At 44.5% G+C, this 16,431-nt stretch overlaps 1 protein-coding gene across 1 annotated transcript in view; it reads right to left on the reverse strand.

Annotated features, from left to right (window-relative positions):
- Positions 1–16,431, reverse strand: part of LOC120980752 (C-factor-like) — a 125,434-nt gene that overhangs the window by 39,361 nt on the left and 69,642 nt on the right. Inside the window, exon 3 of the mRNA XM_040410029.1 lies at positions 3,722–3,909. Coding sequence (XP_040265963.1) covers positions 3,722–3,909 — 188 coding nt within the window. The remainder of the gene's footprint in view (positions 1–3,721; positions 3,910–16,431) is intronic.

The raw sequence follows: 16,431 nt of genomic DNA on the forward strand, positions 1-16,431 counted from the left end.
AAATCGCAGCATACTCTATATTCAGCGTTTTTCACGCAATGCAGGCCCCATAGAAGTGAATGGGGTTGCGTGAAAATCGCAAGCATCTGCAAGCAAGTGCGGATGCGGTGCGATTTTCACGCACGGTTGCTAGGAGACGATCGGGATGTAGACCCAATCATTATTATTTTCCCTTATAACATGGTTATAAGGGAAAATAATAGCATTCTGAATACAGAATGCATAGTAAAATAGGGCTGGAGTGGTTAAAAAAAAATAAAAAAATTATTTACCTCTCTTTAGTCCACTTGATTGCGTAGCCGGCATCTCCTTCTGTCTCCTTTGTTGAATAGGACCTGTGGTGAGCATTAAATACAGTTACAGGACCTTTGATGACGTCACTCCGGTCATCACATGGTTCGTCACATGATCTTTTACCATGGTGATGGATCATGTGATGACAGGAATGACGTCACCAAAGGTCCTGTTGCTGCACAGAGATCAGATGAAGCCAGAAGGAGATGCCGGGCCGCGAACAAGTGGACTAAGGTGAGTTAAAAATTATTATTTTTTTAACCCCTCCAGCGATGTTTTACTATGCATTCTGTATTCAGAATGCTATTATTTTCCCTTATAACTATGTTATAAGGGAAAATAATACAATCTACAGAACACCGATTCCAAGCCCGAACTTCTGTGAAGAAGTTCGGGTTTGGGTACCAAACACGCGTGATTTTTCTCACGCGAGTGCAAAACGCATTGCAATGTTTTGCACTCGTGCGGAAAAATCACGGGTGTTCCCGTAACGCACCCGCACATTTTCCCGCAACGCTTGTGTGAAAGAGGCCTAAAAAAAAAAAAATACATAATGCTGCCAGTCTTATCCAATACATTCCAGAACTGTAAGCGCTCTGTCACACGAGCGGATGCCATGCGTGGAATCCGCTGCGTGCCTCTCTGTGATCTTTTTACTACAAAATCACAGTGAGATAAAGTTGTCACGATGAATTTGTAGTAAAAAGATCAGAGGCACGGAGCATTATCAATCATACTTACGCTGCGAGTCCGATGCAGGGGCCTTAATGAGATATCAGCGCATCTGCAGCTAGGTGTCTAATAAATAGTGAAGGTAGGCTCAATGATTATACATCACTGTATTCTATGCTCCCAGGCCTATAGATACACAGAACACTTATCTTGGCCCCTTATTAGGGGTAGTCGTATTTTGGATGGAGCCTCCTAGATAATAGGGATCCTGGAAACATAGATAGGTTGGTGTCCTTTGCTGGATGACGAGAGTGCATTATAGCTATGAATACTATCAAAGGTTACGTTTTATGGGGTCATTTTTGTTTCTGCTGTGACTTAAATAGTAATTTTTACATAGCTACATAGTTAAAACGGTTGAAAAAAGACATAAGTCCATCAAGTTCAACCAAGGGATAGGTGGGGACGCGAATCCCAGAAGGAAATGAGACTCAGATTTCTACACATTTTCATAAGCATTAATGTCATTTACTTTCAAGAATTCATCTAAACCCTTTTTAAAACTGTCCACTGTTCCTGCTGTGACCACGTCCTGAGGAAGTCTATTCCACAGATTCATAGTTCTTACAGTTAAGAAGTTTCGACGCTTTTAGACTGTATTTTTTGTATGGCCCATTTATATATTCGTATAGGTTAATCATGTCTCCCCTCCACCTTAGACGTCTCTTCTGAAGACTAAATCAATTTAATACTTTTAATCTTTCTTCATAACTAGGCCCTCCATGCCCCTTATCAGTTTAGTCGCTCTCCTCTGTACTTTTTCCAGCTGCAGGGCATCCTTTCTATGTACTGGTGCCCAGAACTGAACTGCATATTCCAGATGAGGCCGCACCAATGCTGGTACGTTCAAATAAGCCACATGTCTGTCCATGAGTATCCCGATCTCCAGCAGCCGGCTTCTAGTTGTAGCCGTCTCTATCTTTCAGCTATGTAAAGCGCTGCAGCGTCCTTGGATTTCTCTTTATGGAGACAAATCAATGGTTGAACAATGAAGTAGACTGCCATATGAAATTTATATTCTATATTGGGAAAGTGTTGAGATAACACTGAAACACATCTGGGAGTTTTCATATGGCAGTCTACTTCACTGTTCAACCATTGATTTGTGTCCTTTAAGAGAAATACAATTACATAGCTGAAAGACCGCTATAAATCAGCAGCCGGCTGCTGGAGAGCAGATTACTCACATACGGACCCGTGGCTTATACCTTGTGTCTGTGGAGGCTTCATTCCTGGTTTTGGCTCACACTCACTGATGGATATCACTGACCAAAACACTGACGTGTGAAGGAGGCCTCCCTGCTCAAGAACTCTGTTCGCTTGTCAGAGGTTGTACAGAGTTGTAATATGGTGTATTTTGCAGCGGCCTCAGTAGTCACTACTTTGAAACCAATAGGTATACATTAATAAAAGCTTCATTTGATAACAGCTTGCTGTGAAACTAATAAATCATTTGGCTTATTTCACACCAGCAATATGGAATGAGTCAGGGTCTGTTCAGGATGGTTTTGCACGCAAGTTTTATTAGTTTTGTCTACATGAGGCCTTATATTCACACAATGCACAAGAATAAAAATAGGTAAAATGGTGGTGAGTGGTGAGATTCCTGTACTGGACACATGGATCCATGAAAAAACAGAAAAGGATTTGTGAATAGCCCCATTGACTTGTATGGGTCAGCGCAATATCCTTTTTAAAAAGGTAGAGCACACTGAAGAAAAATAAGGTCACATGCATGATGCCTTATATTCACACGATGTGCAAGAGTAAAAGTAGATAAAATACTGGAAAGTGGAAACAGTGGTGAATGATACAAGAGAATATTTTAAAGGGATTCTGTCACCTCGTTTTAGCCTATAGAGACGCGGACATACACGGCTAGATCGCCGCTAGCATGTCCGCAATATACTTGTCCCATGGCGCTGTGTCCTTTTATGGTGTTTAAAAAAAGATTTTATAGATGTGTAAATGAGCCTGATAAGGAGCCTAAGGGGCTGTACTAACCTTCTTGGAGCCCAGCCACGCCCCCTGTGAAGGAGCCCGGCACCGCCTGCGTCCTCAGAATCTCCTCCTTTCTCAGTTAGATCGCCGTGAGCTTACGCATGCGCAGTGCCAGCATAGTGTTCCTTCCCTGTGCTGGCATCAGCCTCAGGGACGGAACTGCGCATGCGCGAGCTCACGCATTGCGAGATTACGGCGATCTAACTGTGAGCAAGGAGGAGATTCAGAGGACGCAGGTGGTGCTGGGCTCCTTCACAGGGGGGCATGGCTGGGCTCCAAGAAGGTTAGTACAGCCCCTTGGGCTCCTTATCAGGCTCATTTACATATCTATAAAATCTTTTTTTAAACACAATAAAAGGACACAGCGCTATGGGAACGGTATATTGCAGACATGCTAGCGGCGATCTAGCCGTGCATGTCTGTGTCTCTATAGGCTAAAACGAGGTGACCGAATCCCTTTAATAAATTATTTTGTTTGCATCTTAAATTGGAACATTATGCAGTCCCCAAAATATGGTATCTAAGCAGAATATTCATAAAAATAGAAATACTGCAAGAAAAATACTTCACAACTACCCTATCCCCCTGAATGTGCATGCTACAGAAACAGTGAAATGAATTTTACAGTGTGTGAATAATTCCTTAGTCAGCATTTCCAAAACTAAACAAAGGGAAATTTAGCTTCGACTAGTACCTGGGTTACTTGCATGGGTCCAACCACATTTGTTCTGAAGGTATCGATCATCTCATCAGCATCAACCTTGTCCAGGTTTACACGTGGCATCACTCCAGCATTGTTTATTAGCAAATTTAACCCAGACCCGTTCAGATGTTTTTCAACTTCTACTACAGCTCCTTTCACACTGTTTGTATCAGTGGCGTCTGCAAGTTCCAACAAAGACATTTGAAGGGTGAGAAACAAATCACAGAAATGTTAATTTGGACAGACATTCTTCTTGGGTCATGATGTTTAGCACTGGTGTGCTGAATACACATCCAACCAAGGAAAACTTCTGCATCAGCTTTTCATGTAGTCCCAGTGCTTGGAAGAAAGGGATGCAAAGGAGCTCTTAGCAAGCTCTGCCTTTAATGCCGCCAGATGTAAGGCAGCTATCAGTCAATGTTCTACCCTTTAAATAAGCCTTGAGACATGACTAAGATATCAAATAAGCCAGCAACTCATCTGCAGACAGCTGTTTCAAGGTAATCACCCCTCATCAATGCAGAGCAGAGAGTACTGGCTTAACTGGGTGAGAGGCCTAAGTCAGGATTTGGGGAGTACTATCTCTCCTTGGGGAGAGAGCGCCTGAATCAGCGTGCAGATGTAGCCAGCATTAATTTGACACCAGCTGTGCCAGGACGTATATAGAAGCATATGCAGGCAAACTAATTCTGTCCAGAATCCTCAAATCAATTGGAAACATTACCCAAAATTTACTGGGAAGTAAAAGCACAAACATTCATAGGCCTTACATAATCACACTGTCAGCGACCTCAGTGGTGAACTTTGAAACAGGTACGTTAAAGGATAACTGTCATTTTTTTTATTTTATGTAATTGGATTGGTCTGACTAAGTTTACCTTAGTTCCCTAGTTAATACTTTTGTATAGGTATTGAATTGCCTAGTAATTGCAGCATGTTCTTTCCTCCCCCAGGCATTTCAGTGGTGCGGCTAAAACAGCATTGCTAGGTGTCTGTCCCCCATCTCCTATATACAGAAGACGTAGGACGTAGTAGTGGGCAGTCCCGGACGCTGCGTGCGCGCTCCCGTCGGACTGGGATAGTGCCGATATTCCCGAATTTGCAATTTGAATATTCACAATCAACTACTCAGGAGGAAGAGGGCGTGTTTAAGTCTAGAGAAAGCCGATTGGTTGGGGTGAGGCTGCGCGTTCCTGAGATGAGCCGAATGAATTCTGGGTAGTTAGGGAGGGAGGTCTCAGGGTAAGGGCATCGGCGGCCATCTTGAGAAGATAGTCAGAAAGAAGTCTTGTGAGGAGCAGTTGCTATGGACGGAATCTTATTAAACAAGTGGTATGTGAACACCAATTAGTGATTATGGATGATCACCACAGCAGCAACATATATGAAAAGACAGTTATCCTTTAATAAAAGTTTAATTTAATGACAGCTTTATATGAAACTGAAAACGTAAGCTTATTTCATATGAGCGATAAAGAATGAGTCAGGATCTGTTCAGGAAAAACCGGTTGGTTTTGTATGCATGATCAAGCACTTTTGTCCGTGATTGTGTTCAGAGTTTTTTTTTTCCCTGCACAGATGCAATCAGTTTTTTCATGTGCTTTTGGCTACATTCACACGGACGTTGTTTGTTTCTGTGTCTGTTCCATTTTTTTTGGGGGGATAGGATGCGGACCCATTCATTTCAATGGGTCTGCAAAAAATGACCGCATCAGTATGTCCGTTCCGTAGCCCCGCAAAAAATATAAAACATGTCGTATTCTTGTCTGTTTTAGGCATTGTTACAATGGATACGCAAAAAAAAAAAGCATTTTTTTTGCAGACCACAATGACCATGGTCATGTGCATGTAGCCTTTTACACACGTGAAGAAAAACTGAATAATAACACACAGCATCTCCTAGCAACAATCTTCATTTTTCATGCAAGCCCAATTCATTTCTGTGGGGCCAGAAAACTGACTTCGTTGCAGCAACTAATCAGATTCCACCTTTCATTTTCCAAAAGAACTGTGAAAAATGAAAGGTCGAACCTGATTGGTTGTTATGGGCAACTAAACCAGTTTTCCTTTACACCAGTTTTGATAAATCTACCCCATAATATAGAACATGTTGGGATTTTTCCTGACAACATTCATGTGCAGACCCATTGAAATGAATGAGTGAGGATTCAGTCCGGATGCTATCCATTCACAACACACATTGCATCTAGACGGAAAACTTGCTTGTGCGAAAGAGGCCTCACATTTGACGGTATTTTATGCGACAAGATCCAAAGGTGGGGATTTTACAAAAAAACTAATATATTTAGTTCCAAATTGTCAATCCTACTATGAGCGCTGAAAGTCTTAGGCGTAGTGGGTCCTGTTGACACCAAGTTCCAACACAGTCCCCTGTGGACTCCAGTATGTGGGATGAACCATGAGAAAACTAAAAACAAGAACATGTCCGGAACATAAAAAAAGGGCTTGAGACACATAGCGTCTCTTTACTTTTCACAACAAAAGTCCAACAGGCTTGATTTTTCTGGGACTAGAGTGGGTGCGAAATAAATGGCGATGAGAGGATCCTGACGCCAAAATAAACTGCCGAGAGGTAGAGTGGATATATAAGCTGGGGACTCTACAACCTGGTGGGTAAATATAGAATTTGATATAAAATCATGTGTGGTCCAACTGACAGATTAGATCCGGACGTGTTTTTGTATTACTCTAGTAGCTAGAAAGCAGCTAGAGCATTATAGTTGCTCCCAAACCTTATCAGTTTACATTAGTAGAAAGACAACATGTGATCCTGTTTTTGTGAATGAGGAGCGGGAGTAACAGCTCATTGGCAGATCTACTGCATGTGATTGCCTTTATTTAAGAATGGGCATATAGGAGTAACATCCGATTGGCTGGATAGCAGCATGTGACCATAAATGGACATGTAGCTGTGGGCTTTTATTGGTCTATTTATAACATGTGGTTGCAGGAGGAGGAATCGTGAGTTTTTAAATGGTTGGAGGAAGAATAAATACCTTTCGGAGGGTTGTAATTTTTGATATTATGACCGGACAATGAAGTGTATATTTTATGGACAGAAATGTATGTGGATATGGTGAAAAATGAAACAAAGTAGTAATATGTGAATATGAAATACAAAGGGAGGAGTTACTCCCTGCTAGGTATAAAGGACATGCCCCCGAAAGGTGGTCCCTGAAGAAGCAGAGGTGAAACCCAGGTCAGGCACATGATGGGAGCACAGTGGCGTGCCTAGGGTGTTTGGCACCCGAGGCGGGTCCTTTCTCTGGCACCCCCCACCAATACTTTAAAAAAATGGTACCCCCTTACAGTAGTATTGCCCTCATTGTACAACCTTCAGAGTAGTTTTGTCCAGATATGTGCCCTCTCATGGTATATGGGTTATGCCCATATTGTGCCCCTTCAAGGTAGTTATGCCTTCACTGTACAACTTTCACAGTAGTTATGCCCACATTGTGCCCCTTTAAAGTACTTATCCCTTCATTGTGCCCCCTTCACAGTTGTAATGCTCTTTGTGCCTCCCTCACAGTAGTTATGCCCTCTGTGCCCATTTCAAAGTAGTAATGCTCTACCTGTGCCCCCTTCAGAGTAGTCATGCCCTCACTGTGCCCCATACCAGTAATAATGCCCTGTGCCCCTTCATAGCAAGAATGCCCACTCATTGCCCCATAACAGTTATGCCCACCCATTTTACAAGAGTAATGCTCTCTGTGCCCCCTTCACAGTAGTAATGCCCATTGTGCCCCCTTCATAGTAATAATGCTCACTGTGCCTCCTTCACAGTAGTAATGCCCATTGTGCCCACTTCATAGTTATAATGCCCATTGTATCCCATTTATAGTAATAATGCCCATTGTGCCCCCCTAATACTAGTAACGCCTTTTGTGTTGGTATTGCCCTCTGTGCCCCCTTTGTAGTAGTATTGCCCTTTGTGCCCCTGTTGTAGCAGTAATGCCCACTGTGTCCCCTTTGTAGTAGTAATAATGCCCTCTGTGCCCCCTTTGTAATAGTAATGCCCTCTGTCCCCCCTTTGTAGTAATTTTACCCTCTGTGCCCCCACCATGGTAGAAATGCCCTCTGTTAAATAAAAACAAAACCCCCCCCAAAAAAAACAGTACCTACTCACCATGTGCCGTTCCTGAAGCTCACAGTCCTCTCTCCCATACAGACACAGATCGCTCTGCAGCACAGTGTGGGCGGAGCTAACAGATTTCCGGGTTGCAGACTCCACCCACCCAGGCCGGCAGCACGATCTGTGCCTGCAGGCTGAATGGTGGAGAAGTCTTCCTGCTTCACCATTCAGTGCAGTAGAGACAGAGCGCAGGGAGCTGAGTGACAGGACCACAGCTCCCTGTGCTCCAGCAATGAACTCTTCCATCTATATTGATGGAAGCGCTCATTGCTTCTAGGCTCTGCCCCCCCCCCCCCCCCCCCCCCAATACTTCACTTCACCGCTCTGTCCATTTTAATACAGGGGGAGAGGTCGTTGTGGACTCCACATCGAAAAAGTTGACTACATCGAAAAAAGTTGTATACATATTTTGGACTGGCCGGATCTGTATCTACTGGGAGCAGCAAGGTCTTTTACCATTTTATGGTGGATTTTACAAAGTAGCTTTTTCTTTGTTGCAGTTTATGCTGTGGATTTTGTTGCAGACTTTGCTGCTATTGAACAGCAATTTTATTTGTGAATTAAATTACAAATTTCCGTGCAAACTATTTCTGCACTAAAATGAATGATGACATTCTGCTACATGAAATCTACTACAAAACATTATTTACAATTGCACCAAATTGTAACCCAACAAACTTTCATTTTTTACTCTGTTTTCCAAGAGCTATAACTTAGCTTTTCTGTTAATAGCCAGATGAGCGCTTCTTTTTTGTGGCTCAAGTTGTGTTTTTTGAGGGCCTTTCACATGAGAGGGTGCAATGCATGAAGTGAATGCATAGCACCACACTGAATCCGGACCCTTAACATTTTAATGGGTCTGTGCACATGAGCATTTTTCTTTACACATCATTTCTGCGTTGTGTGGGAATTTGAGAATCGCAGTATGTTCTATATTCTGCATTTTTCACGCAGCCCTGTCCCCATAGAAGTAAATGGGGCATCAGTTAAAAAGGCATTGCATCCGGATGCAATGCGTTTTTTTCACTGATAGTGGCTAGATGTAGTTTGTAAATCTTAATTATTTTTTCATGTGTGTGAAAGAAAAATAAAAGAAAAATGAAAACGGATTGCACCCACGCAGAACAAACTGAAACACTGAACGCAATTGCAGACAAAACTGAATGAACATGCTTGCAAAATTGTGCCAGCTTCCCTCAACAGATCCTGAACGCATCCTGACTAAAGATGAGCGAATCGAAGCTGACGAAGTGGAATTTGATCAGAATTTTAGGAAGAATTAGATTCGCGCTGAAGCCGAATTTCCTTGCGATTCGTGCTAACCAATCACATTTTTTCTAAAATGGCTGCTGCACGTGTGAGGACATGGAGCAAGGAACTCTGGGAAGGCGAGATCACCCATAATGCCATGCATGCAGCCAATCAGCAGCCAGCCAGCTCTGTGATGTCACAGCCCTATAAATCCCCTCAGACATCATGGATGCTGACATTTTCCAGTAAACTTAGTGCAGGGAGAGACATCAGCAGGCCCTAGGAACAGTGCTAGAAAAAAAACTTCATTGTGCTAAAAAAACGATTTACAAATGCAGGGAAAGATTATTCAAGGTGTAGGGAAAGGATAGGGACTAGGGAGGGATCAATCCACAGCATTTATGTTGAACAGGGTTCAGTAGGGGAGGTTACAGCCTGGGTAATAGGAACAATCCTATTACACCTTGCTGCACTGACTGGGCACCTAAATTGCCATTATACAGCTCTGTAATTCCAGCAAACCATTCTTATTAGGGTGCAAGTGCTGTTTGGTACAGGCATTAACAGCGTTTATACAAGGAAATATTTCTATGTCTTATTTGCCCTTGTGCAGTGCAGTTATATGTTCTAAAGCATTTTTTGACTTGTATTAGTGGGGAAAAGGGCTTATTAGCCGTTGTGTGGTGAAGTGCTAGCATTACAGCCCTTTTTGTCGTGTATTAGTGGCAAAAGTAAAATATATTTGCAGCTCAGCGGTGCAGTAATATGTTCTAAAGCCTTGTGGCGTGTATTAGTGGAAAAAGAAAAATATATTTGCCGTTACGCGATGCAGTTATATGTTCTAAAGCCCCTTTTTTTGCTTATTAGCAGCTGTGTGGTGAAGTAAGAAAATTAGACTTTTTTGGGGTGTTAATTTCCTTTTCTTAATTTATTTTTTGATCTAACAGTATGTCAGACAAAGAAGTGCCAGGCTCTGCACAGGGGAGAGGCAGAGGCCTAAAGGTTTCTGGCGCAGGCACAGGTCGCAGCAGAGTAAGGGGGCATGGCAGCAGGAGTCTCAGCAAGGGGCCTGAGCTCCCTGTGTCTTCTAGCGGTCGTGTCTTGACCAGCAACCCAGCGGTTCTTGAATGGTTGACTTGGTCATCCACTTTGTCCCAAGTGACATCAGACACCACCAGCCAAGAGTTGGTGGGTGCGCCAGACACAACCCTTAGTTCGCATGGCCCGGGAGCAGGCCCTGTGCCCTCACCTATCCCCAACCTGCCTCTGTCCTTTTCTGTTCCCTAAGCCAGAGAAGTATTGTATGCTGTGGGCTCAGCTCCACTATACAGTGAGGGCGAGCTACTAGAAGACAGTCAGCAGCTACTGGTATGCCAAGATGTGGAGGAAACATCCGCTGCTTCCTCCACTAGGCGGGCAAGTAGTGATGAGGAGAGTGGCTTGGAAGCTGGTGTTGCGAGCGGTCAGGATCCTGACCCAGAGACGGTTGAGGAGGACATCAGTGACCTGCAGACAGTAATCGATAATGATGATGTAGCGGATTGCACTTGGGAGCTGGGTGACAAAGGGGCTTTATCATCGGTGCATGGGTTCTCGGAGGCAGCGGCGGTAGCAGTCAGTCAGTGCATAGTGTTCTGGGTAAAATCACCAACTCGGCGGGGGAGGTGAACATGGCCATAATGTGGAATCTGTGGGCAGAAGGTGAAGGGTGGCAATGTTGGCACCACGGCCCTGAGTCAACATAAGCAGCGTCACCATAAAGTGGCCTGGGAGAAGCATGGCTCCGATGTGGTGGTCCAGCCTGCCGCAGCAACCTCTGCATCACCCAGTGGCACGCAGACGATTTCAGGCAGTCAAGGCTTCACTACCTCAGCCGAAGGGAACTGTCTGTCCTTCCCATCATCTGCTGGTCTTGATGCTCCTGCTCCTTGCGCTCCTACTCCTCGTCAGTCAATCAGTCAGCAATTGATCACCGAAGCGATTGCCAAGAGACAACAGTATGTGTGCACTCATCCAACGGCACAGAAGCTGAACATGCTCATGTCCAAGTTGCTGGTGCTGCAGTCCCTCCCTTTCCAAGTGGTGGACTCTGCACCTTTCAGAGAACTGATGGCTTGTGCCGAGCCGAGGTGGAGAGTCCCAAGTCATCATTTCTTTGCCAAAAAGGCAGTACTAGCCACACACACACACACACACACACACACACACACGTAGAACAGAAGGTGGGCCAGTCCTTGAGCCTGTCGGTGTCTGCCAAAATGCAAGGCAGCACCAACTTGTATAGCTGTAACTACGATCAGGGACAATACATGTCCTTTATGGCCCACTGGGTGAATGTGGTTCCTGCACAGCCACACCAGCAACTTGGCCAGGTGACGCTACTTCCGCCTCCATGTTGTCACGCCGTTGGTCCTGCAATAATGTCCGCCTCTGCCTTCTCATCCTCAACCGTGTCCTCGGCCTCCACTGCAGGGACAATTCACGGTGCTCCTCCAGAATACCACATGTGCAGGGCACGGCGGTGTCAGGCTGTTCTACACCTCGTTTGCCTGGGCGAACAGAGTCACACAGGGGAGGAACTGCTCCATGTCCTTCATCAAGAAATCGAATCCTGGCTTTCTCCACGACAACTCAAAATTGGAACCGCGGTGACCGACAACAGGAAGAACATGGTGTCAGCACTGCGTCAAGATGGGCTGAGCCATGCGTCCTGCATGGCACACGTGTTCAATCTGGTTGTCAAGCAGCTCCTTAAGTCTTCCACCCATCCTAAAAATGGCCAGGAAACTTTTTATGCACTTCAGCCACTCTTAAACAGCAAAGCACACCCTCCTTTAGCTGCAGTGGCAGAACGCCATCCCTAAACATAGGCTGATATGCAACGTTTCCACCCATTGGAATTCCACCCTTCATATGTTGGACAGACTATACGAACAGAGAAAGGCCATAAACGATTTCTTGATGATCCAAGCGGACAGGTGTACTCCCCTGTGTATCTTCGATGTCAGCAAGTGGCAGCTCATGTGTGACACTTGCCGTTTGCTTAGGCCCTTTTCGGAGGCCACGTTTTTTGTCAGTTGCCAGGACTACTGGATGAATGTTGTCATTCCACTGCTTCATGTCCTGGAAAAGATGCTGGAAAATCTGGCTGGTCAGGGGACTGGAAACGTAGCACCTAGATCTCACGGCCAAATGAACCCTGTGGAGGCTGAACTGGACGAGGACATTGGGGCACAAGCAATGTGTAGCGAAATGGGTGGTTTTTCTACACAGGTGACAGGAGAGGAGGAGCAGGCAGAAGAGCTACAGGGCAATGAGGAAGATGAGGCAGAGGACCCAGACACCGTGGCAGTATGCAGTGGAGATGGAGGCAGAGAGTCCCTCCAAGTCACTTTGCGCAAATGGCCTGATGCATGCTCTCTTGCTTGCGCAGTGACAGCAGAATTGTCACCATTCGGCAGAGGGATAACTTCTGGCTCTCCACCTTGTTGGACCCTCGATACCTGTTCAAAAATAGGGGTCTTTATTTTTATTTTTTTACCACCGCTGAGAGGGAGGACGAACTGAACTACTATAGAGATATCCTATGTAGTCAGTTGGCCGCTGCCTATGTGCGCCATCAGTCATCCCCATGCAGGTCTTACCGGTGGGGCCCTCTGCGCTCACGTTCCACTAACATGGCTAATGAGAAGTTTTCTTTACCCGCCTGGTGAAGGAACTACTCACCAGCAGCAGCAGGTAGACATAGAGCAGGACCTGAACCAGCAGGTTGTGGCATACTTGTACAGCACCCTGCCACCCCACATTGAAGATTTGCTGCACTACTGAGAAGCCAAACAGGATTTGTGGCCACAACTGGCAGAGTTTGCCCTGGAAAAGCCGTCCTGCCCGGCCAGTAGTGTGGCATCAGAGCGGGTGTTTAGTGCGGCGGGGGCTATAGTTACCCCAAGAAGAACTCACCTGTCCACAAAATGTGGAGAGACTTTTCTTTGTCAATATGAATCAGGCGTGGATCAGCCAGGATTTGCACCCACCAATGCCTGATGCATCAGACTAGATCATCCATGGTGCCACACCAACACTTTGACAAGAGACCGGTTTCTTCTGGCTACCTGCCTCAGCTACTATTCTGATGCTGCCACCCACCTGATGCCAAGTGCTCCTTCTTTCACCCACCATCTTCAGCAGGTACTGGTATTGCCACCCACCTCCACACTATGTCACCTTGCCACTCTGTGGAGGTGGCAGCAGCATCATGAGGCCACAATGTCACCTTGCCATTCTGTGGTCTCCTCATGCTGCTGCCACCTCCACACTGTCACCTTGCCAGTCTGTGGTTTTCTGATGCCGCTTCCACCTCACCACTATGTCATAGGGTCACTGAATTTCTCATGCTGTTCCCACCCTCCCCACTTCATGACTGGACCACTATTTTGCCTTTCGGCCTGGCTGACATCATTTATTTGAGCCTTCTTCTGATCTGTCAGAAAGAAGGAAAAATTTGATGCACAACTGATCCTGTCTGTAGCAGCTGTAAGACCTGTATGGTCCTATCAGAATTTGCTTGTGATTTGGTAGCCAAAAGCAGGAGTGGGTACAAAACACAGAAGACCTGCAAATATTCCATTCACGTGTCACTTCTGTTTTGGATCCACTCCTGTTTTTTTTGGCATTAGCAATACTGAAGGATTACTGACCAAATGCTGACTGAGTGAAGGCGGATGCTCCACATATAGGATCAGGTTTTTTGTGGGTTATTGTTCTGACGGATCAGAGGAAGGGCAAAATTATCAGTGACGTCAACACAAACTTACTGCTGACACCCTCTCCACTCTGTTGGGGGTCTCTACTTGTATAAGCGTTTAATAGAACAGGTTCTGTTGACATCTATGTGGAATTAGCTGACAACGGTTTAAAAGTAGTGCGCTTCTTCTTGCAGCTAACATCAACCTGTAAGGCTGAGTTCATACTTGAGTGGTCAGTTTTGGCCCCGTAACTGCCCAAAAAAGTGAAGTATGCAGTGATTTTTAAGAGCGACGTCTGTCATCTGCATGTCATACTGACTCACAGTATTGTTTCACTACCACAGCAGACTACCTATGCATCTTACTGCAAGGCACAGTGTTCTACACCACTATAAAGGCTCTCTGCTGCCAGGAAATAGCATTTTTTTAACTCGATTCGCCGTGAATAAATTCGTTTCGAACCTATTTTTTTTCCAACAAATTAGTCGAACCGGCCGAATTGAATTTTTGAAAAATTCGCTCCTCTAATCCTGACACAATCTGTATAGTTCATGTGAAAGAGGCCTAATGGCACCATTTAATTTACCATATAATGTATTGAAAAATGGGAAAATACACTTGTCATGTCAAGACAACCAACTAAATTTATGCAGTGTTTATTATGTTTTACTACTTTTAGAAACACTACAGAGCTTTATGAAAACTAATTTTTGCAGGGCAAGCTGTAGTTTTTGTATTATTTTGGAGTACTTACAACTTTTTGTTATTTTCAAATGGTCACTAGGACCAATAGTTGTCTCTTGGTTGACACGTGTGATAGTTGAAACTAAAACGTAACATTTATTATTTATTGTAAATAAAACATTACACTAAACTGACATTTAAAATTATCAGCTATGCCTGCATATAGATCATGAGTTTTATTATCAGTTATGGAGCCCTGGGATAGATATGGAGGTGCTACTGGTCGCTCTGCTCCCTTATTCTGCTAGGCTGCTTTATATTTAGCAGCCAAAACAGCTTGATTCTATTGCCAGCTCTGTTACTGCACAGTGCTGGGTCTCACGCGATGACTGCTGTGCACTCAGCTCCACATTATCTGCCTATCTGGCTACCACTGTCTTGGCAGTTATCAGTGTTGAAACGCAGGCATACACTGTCTAAAATCACATGCTCTACAGGACACTGCCCTCCGACATGTTTCGCCAAATTAACTTGGCGTCTTCAGGGATATCGGCAGTCTGCTGTAGAGGGGGGCGTGACCGGAGCTTATAAGACCTTCCTTCACTGATGTCACAACGTTTGTAACCAATGTGGTTACATAGTTACTTGTATGTTCTGTGGCCTATCAGGGATCTGCTTGTTTCTAATTGTCTCCTCCCCCTTATTTTCCCCCTTCCTCCAATAACCTCCTCCGTACCTATTGTATTGCGCATGCATCAGAACCCCAGTTTATGTCATTGCCGGCGGTTAATACTGCGCATGCTCCTATACTTATATTCGGCCCTCGCTTCTCAGCACTAGATGCGCCGCGTCCTTAGTCCATTCTGCGCCTGTGCCCCACACTTAGGATCGCTCGTATCCACTATGCGCTTGCGCTCCGTCCTGAGCTTGGACCGTTCCGTCAGTTTCACTGTAATTGGTGGGTATCTGCCTGTTCGGTATTTCTACCCATTTGATTCTTATGTATTGTGTATTGTGTACTATTTCTGGAGATACTGAGATAGCAGTTACTCGACTTTAGACATCTCAGCATTTTTATTTTATTATATTCATCTGGCAGTGACGATGTTATAATTATTCCTCCTCTATGAGGATGTTGATTTTTTTCTCATATGCTTATTATACAGTCATTTGATCTGCATTGCCTAAACTCCAGGCTGCATACCATCACCAGGGCTTTATATTGTGTTTACCTACTGCTGACTGGTCTATTCGTCCATACATTTAGAATGCCATCTCTACACCACTATTTTGATAGTTATAAATAGCATACACAATATTTATTCATTCATAAGTGCTAATTTCTACCTTTTATTTCATTACAGATGACACCCTCCATGTGTGTGCCATCCGCCAGGCTACTCCTAACATGGTAAGTGTACGTCTATTGTATAGGGTTATAAGGGTGGGGGGGGGGGGGGGGGGAATTGACACTATTCAGCCGTTCCTCTCCTCTTTTTGGAGTTATGGATGTCCCTGAATTTTAAAGCTCCTGTTGGTCTTGCCCTATTTTCATATTATACTGCATTTTGTTTATTTTATGTTATAGTGCAAATATTCTTTTAGTTGTCATAGTTTATTAATAATTATACATATGATCTCCTCCGTGGGTTCCTTATTAGAGGAAGGATACATATGTAAAGCCCTCATTTAAACCATATGGGGCTAGGCTTTTAAGACGGTATATCCATCTTGTTTCCTCTTGCTGCAGCTTTTTGTCTAAATCTCCCATGCGTGGGCCCATCATCATTTTCTGAATACCCCACACTGTCAGAGTGTCAGTATTGCCGTTATGAACGGTTCTTATATGTCTCGAGAGAGAGGTGTCA

Source organism: Bufo bufo, chromosome 10 (genome assembly GCF_905171765.1).
Source record: "Bufo bufo chromosome 10, aBufBuf1.1, whole genome shotgun sequence".
Taxonomy (NCBI): Eukaryota; Metazoa; Chordata; class Amphibia; order Anura; family Bufonidae; genus Bufo; species Bufo bufo.